The sequence below is a fragment of the Heliangelus exortis genome, chromosome 13 (assembly GCF_036169615.1).
Source record: "Heliangelus exortis chromosome 13, bHelExo1.hap1, whole genome shotgun sequence".
Classification (NCBI taxonomy): Eukaryota; Metazoa; Chordata; class Aves; order Apodiformes; family Trochilidae; genus Heliangelus; species Heliangelus exortis.
This window is the reverse complement of record NC_092434.1, coordinates 19,029,282-19,035,536: the sequence shown is the minus strand read 5'-3', so window position 1 is coordinate 19,035,536 and position 6,255 is coordinate 19,029,282. Positions and strand designations below refer to the sequence as shown.

General features: G+C 44.7%; 1 protein-coding gene across 1 annotated transcript; it reads right to left on the bottom strand.

The window, feature by feature from the left end:
- Positions 1–754: 754 nt before the first annotated feature.
- On the bottom strand, positions 755–5,737 carry GINS3 (GINS complex subunit 3). The gene is made up of 3 exons (XM_071757339.1): positions 5,439–5,737; positions 4,728–4,961; positions 755–2,287 (listed from the first exon to the last, which is right to left on the bottom strand). The coding sequence occupies exons 1-3, from the start codon at positions 5,700–5,702 to the stop codon at positions 2,057–2,059; spliced, it is 729 nt and encodes a 242-aa protein (XP_071613440.1). The 5' UTR covers positions 5,703–5,737; the 3' UTR covers positions 755–2,056.
- Positions 5,738–6,255: the final 518 nt, after the last annotated feature.

Here is a 6,255-nt window from a genome sequence, read left to right as displayed (position 1 = left end):
GCACTGAACCCAGCTTTGAAATGCTACATGAAGCCAATGCCACAGTGCTGGGAGCAACAGGATACAAATAAACAGCCAGTCAGTTTCTACCCACCACATAACAAAGTTCAGGTAACAGAATCAATGCCATCCAGCTGGTGTGTAATAAAAATGCAGTTTATAAAATCAACAGCTCAGTGACAAGTCAGTAGTGTCTCTCTCCTGACTTGAGCAAACAGCTAAGACCCACACAGGATAAAGAACAACTACACACATGACCCTAGTAATGGATCTCCCAACTCTGATACATATAAGAGAAGTGGAATGATATAAGCAGGACTGCATTGTCTTTCATGGCCACAGTTCTGTAGAGACCTGTGCTTCCCAATCTATGACTATTTTTCTGCTGCAGGGCAACTAACAACAAACATTTTATATTATGGACATATATTAGGGGATAAGACATAAGGGGATATTATTATCCCCTTATAAAATATTTATTCAACATAAAAATCCAGAAATGGACAAAAGCTACATGAAAATGCATAGGCTATTACAAGCCATTAAGTCAGGAACTGCAGCAGCATTTGATCTTGCACATACCTGAAATACTTTCTGTCAGGCACAGCTTGCAACCAGCCTCCTACAGCAGGACAGCTGGCCCTGCACAGGCAAGGCAGAGATGCCAAGGTGCTTGTGAAGCAAAAATGCTGCTCCATCTCACCACCTCCAGAGGCAGTCTTCACTCCTGTGACCAAGAAGAGACCACACACCCTTTGTACTTGAGGTTTCCAGTTTAAACTATTCAATATCCAGCTGCATCTGCAAGCTCAGTAACAACTACAAAATGTAGATCTTGCTGTCACCTCCCAGTGATTCCCACAGAATACAAAGTGCTCTGTATTGCTACAGTAAGCTACTCAGCAAGGTTTGCCTCTGCAGATGCTTAGAAGCACCTACTTCCAAAGGACAACTGTCCTGAGAACTGTTTTCTCTCTCCAGTCCAATGGGATTTCAGATAATCCAGCTTTAATGGCATTCACACTGGATGGACAACCACTGTACTGGCTAGCAAGTTCCAGCTCCAGTCACTCCTACTGGCAACAATGACATTTGCTAGAATCATGTAGATAGATCAGGAAGGAAATTAAATTCATTTGGTCTGTCCTTTCTACTGACTAAATTTAGTTACTGGAGGACTTTTTAATAGGGAATATAGATGGTTCAGAAGTTGATAATGGGGGAGAGTTTCTCTTGAAGCTGCTGCTCCTGATCCAATCCAGACTAACTCTTTGATGCCTTCTCTGTAAAATAAGTGAAGGAATTTAACACCCACCAGAGAGTTGCATCCATGGCAAAGGACACTGGCATCAAAAAAGAACATTCTCCATCCCATGCCACATCAAGTCCACAAGGGCCAGAAGGAAGAGAGATGAGGAGGCTGCATGTGAGGCTGCCCAACCACTTCGCTTGCATCTGGGTTAGAGAAAGTATTTTTCTCTAACATAGTGTAAGCAAGGAAAAACATCCCTACCTCACAAAGAATATCTGTTCCACCACAATGTATAAGAAATGGAAGAAAATCAGTGGTTTGTACCACATTTTTTTCCACATCACTGGGCTTCTTCTAGGAATAGGAAACCTGAAAGTAGCTGTTCCCAGGAGGCTGGAATGGGAAAGGCAAGATGAAATACATAGAACTACACCTTCTTTCAAACAGATACAAGATTGTAAAAATCAATTTGGAAGATAAAGAATAATCAATATCAAATACCCTTTTAGAAAATCCTCTCATACCCTTTCAGCCACCAAGCAAATACTTTAACTGCAAAACCTCAGGAGTGGTATGAGTCGGCTGTAAAGCTATGCAGTGATGTGATGTGATGTATTTTTTATACCCTTGCTGTCTGCCTTTAAAATTTGTACTGGTCTAATCCAAAGACGTTATTAGAGAAGAACTCCCATTAATGGGCAGGGAGCCTGTCCTTCCCCAAAGCTGATTCATCGTCCTCATCCATGACAGACAGACTGACAATCTCCTGGTGTTCATCACTGTAGCTGCATGTACTTCAGGCATTTAACCATCCATATCTGTGAACTTTCTTTTCCCATAATTCTGGACCACACCGGAAGCTGTGATTTGTGAAGCCTGACCCTTTTCCCAGTACTGGAAGTCATTCAGCCCTTTCTGGCCAGCTCGAAATAAGTTTCTCTCCAGTTCATCCATCCGAGCCACCAGCACTGATGTGTCCTCGTTGTAGGCATTCTGAGAGGAGTCCATGATACGACGAAAGCGACTTATAAATGTCTAAAGAAGATAAGCAAAGTTACTGACAGGTAACACAAGCGGCTTCTTCAGCTCAAATGCTAGAGGCCTGAGCTTTCAGGACTGAAAATCTTAAAGTGGAGGCTCTAGTTCACAACTAGTCAAGGGTTTGCAAACATTAACCATTAATCTCGGCTACAAAAATAAACCACTCCCTGCCTGAGCTGGGAGAGCAACAGAAACAACCTAAAAGTTAAGGCAAACCACTACTGTAAAGTATTCAGTAGGCTGAAAAAAACCACTTAACCATGACAAAAGTCAAAAACCCAAATCTATAACTAATAAATACTATTTTAAAAAGCAAAGCAACAAGACATTTTCATTGACTTTTATTTTCCTCCTTATATTTGATTTTTGGAATAATAAGAAAAAGAAGGGTCAAAACTCTGAAAGTTTTGTTATTTCAGAGGCTGATTTTAGAATCATCAGAACTGTAGTATTTTAGATATTTACTAATAGAATAAATACAATCAATAATTCTCCTTCTGGCTTTGTCACCAAATGGCTATACCTCACATTTAGAGTTCCTGAATACCTGGAAGGAGGTTTTTTTGTTGTTTATTTTTTAAGTCAGCACAACTCTCCTCTTTGCTTTTAATAAAGTGCATATTGTATGCTTTGATTTTTCTGTCAGTAAATGATGTATCTTTTTTAACATGTCCACCAGCAGAAAAAGGAAAGATGTGGTCACCTCCTCAATGCAGAGAGCTAGCTTTCAGTGGACAACTCAAAGAAGCAGCAGCAGTACTTTAAAGCCCTGCTGGATCAGCCTTCATTTAAAGAATCAAAGAAAGAAATGAAAAAAAAAAAAAGCCAATAGCACAGTAGCAATCATCCCATACTGTTTAAGGGAGCTGGCTGAAGACATCTCAGAGCTCTTAGTGGTTATTTTTAAAAGCTCAAGGAGCACGGAAGTCCAGAAACAGGCAAAGATGGTATCTATCTTCTAAAAAAAGAAAGGGAAGATGGACAGGAAGGAAGAGCCAGGACACCTATCAGTATCAATTCCTGAAAACACACTGGAACAAAAAAACTAGACAAAAATTTCTGCAAGAAAACAGAAAGAGTAAAAGCCAACACAGACTTACCAAGAATGAAGTTTGAGAACCAAGCCTAGCTCCCCTGATATGGCAGGATGACAGGGCCCTACAGTGGAAGAAGCAGCAGAATAGTATCTGTCATGGGGCACCCTTGTAAGAGTCAGCTACATTGCCCATAAGTGGTCAGTAAAGAAAATAACCCATAGCTGCTGTCAGGAGGGAAGAACTATAGATGTGAACTGTAACAATTTGGTGACAAAGCCAAAAAGAGTTATCAATTTATAACACCTTTTTTCAATTAATATTGAACTATAAATATGAATGGAGTCTACCCATAACTGAGTACTGCTTGATATATGATAATGAGCTTTCTGAAGGAGCAGAAATTACACTTACTAAATTAGCAAACAACATGTGGGAGAAGGAGGGGACTGCAAGCATGCTAAGGAGTAGAAATTAATTCATAATGATCTTCACAAGGATGGTGGGAAAAAAAGAATATGTAATTCAGCTAGGCCTAATGTAAGGTTTTGTATTAGGGCAGAAATAGGGACCTGTACAAAGACAGGAGGAACGATTGTCTGTGTACACAACCCGCACCATCTCCCTGTGGACTTCAAACCATCAAAAATGCTGCACCACGATGAGGAAAAAACATTAAATTTTTCCTCCAGAATTCACAAAGTAATATTTTTGTTTTCTTCAGCATAAGACCTGAGGAGGAGACCACATGCTGTTCAGTGCACTGTGCATCACAGTGGACTAAGATCAACAGGAAAAATACCAGCAGTGCACAGTAAGGACAAGCAAAGGTTAGGATCATGACCCACAAAGAGATACCAAGTGCTGAGGGACTGCTGAAGAGAATAATTTGTTCTCAGTGTATACTTTGTGTAAGACAAACAGAACAGAGCTTGCATTGCTGTGAAGGAGCTTTAGACATTACAGGAAACTTTCTAAGAATAGGACAGCAAAGCACAGACTGCCTAAAGCAGCATTAAGTCTCATCATTACAGAGCTTTAAAAACTGGGTAAAAAAATAAAAATAATAGAGGGTTAATTGTTTCTGCCTTGCAGGCCCGGTTAAATAATCCTGCATCTACTCTAGTCCTGTTCTATAAAATTTTATGAAACATTACATTTACAATGCAGAAACTTCAAGCTAAAATTACAGTCCTGGAGCCCTGAGGATTTCACCTGTGCAGCTGCCAAAAGAGTAATCCTACATCTTGATCTAGAAATCCATATTCAATCCAGAATTTATCTGGATTACGGTTAGGGTTAAAATAGGGTATTTTTCCTAAAGGCAGCTGAGCAGCTGGGAGCAAGAGAAAGATGAAAGAGCATAAAACCAAATTTCAAGATTTGGTTCAGATGCTTGCCTGCAGGATAGTCTGAGCTATCTCAGGGTTCTCCAGATTGTCAAAATTCAGGAGCTGGGAGCCAAATCCATAGTAGTATGGCCCCATTTTATGTAGATCAACCACACTGGCATCAGCGCTGAACACTGTTCTCCAGGCTTCCTTGTAAATCTTTGGCAGTTCCACAGAAATTATTCTTCTCTTGCTGTCATGCAGACCTTTAGCAAGCCACAGAGGTATTTCCAGCTTTGATCCCTGCATGAATGAGAAAAAATAAAAGTTGTCCTTGCCACGAAATTACGTATAAAGCAACCCCAGACAGTGAGCTTTATTAAAATCATGCCCGATATTAAAAAAAAAAAAAAAGTAAATTTTTTTTTAGAACAGTCTACTGTAATAGTAACATAAAACAGAGACAGGCTTTTACTGATGTTGTCTAACGTAGTAATTACCATATTAAAACACCAGAGGAGAAAAAACCCAAACGTGTAAAATACATATAACAGATGTCAAAATAACTTTTAAAAAAGTAGCTTAGAAGCACAGCTGTCCTTCCAGTGACTACAAAAATGAAGGTCAGCAGAGCCTGGGCCGGGCGAGGCTGCGCGTCCCCAGCTCCCAGCGCCTCAGCCACCCCTGCGCACCGTCCCGTTCCGCGCCGGGGGCTGCAGTTCGCCGCCCCCCACCCCACTCCGCTCCTCCCAAGCCCCCCCAAATCACCCCGCCGGTTACCTCCGGGATGGAGTCACCACAGCCGGACCCCTGGCCCAGGGCGAAGGCCAGGCGCGGCAGGGCGCTCTCGGCGCGGCCCGGAAGTTTCTCCTGCGACATCAGGATGTCGTCCAGCGACAAGAAGCTCTCCTCCAGCCCCAGCCCGGGGCCGACAGGGAAATACGCTTCAGACATGGCCAGGCGGGCGAGCACCGAAGCGCCACCAACACCGCACAGCACACGAAACCTCCGCAACAGCTCCCACTTCCTGCAGACGCCGCGCATGGGCTGTGGGGCCGCCCGCCCCGCCGGCGCAGCCCTGCCCCGTGCCCTGTCGGGAACGCAAACCCCTCGGGGCGACGGGAGGGAGACACCGAGCCGGGCGCGGCGAGCAGCGGCTCCTCGGAGCTGCGTCGGCATCGCGGCCTCTGCCCTCCTCATCCAGCGTGTCCTTGGGAGCGCTGCGGCCGCGCTGGCCTTGCCGCCGGTGGCCCCAGGCCCGGGCAAGCTCTTGCCTCCGAGGGAAGGCGAGGCCCCAGGTGCCGAGGCAGGCCTGACGCAGCCTTGTCCTTCCCTTGCCGGCGGCAGCTTCGGTAGCACGGCCCAGCTGGAGCAGCGGTCCCGGATTGCTTTGAGAGCGGGTCCTGGGCAGGTCTCACCAGCTGGCACCCCTCCGGCCTTGGCCTTCCAGCAGAGCTCCGCAGAAGGGGTATCTGGGAGGCGGGTCATGGATCACAGGCACCTGGCTGGGTGTGCAGCGGGGCTCCCTGACAGCAGCGTGGCCCCTGCCTGGGCAGAGAGCGGCAGTAAGAAGCTTGCTGCTATGGCTGGCCCCTCA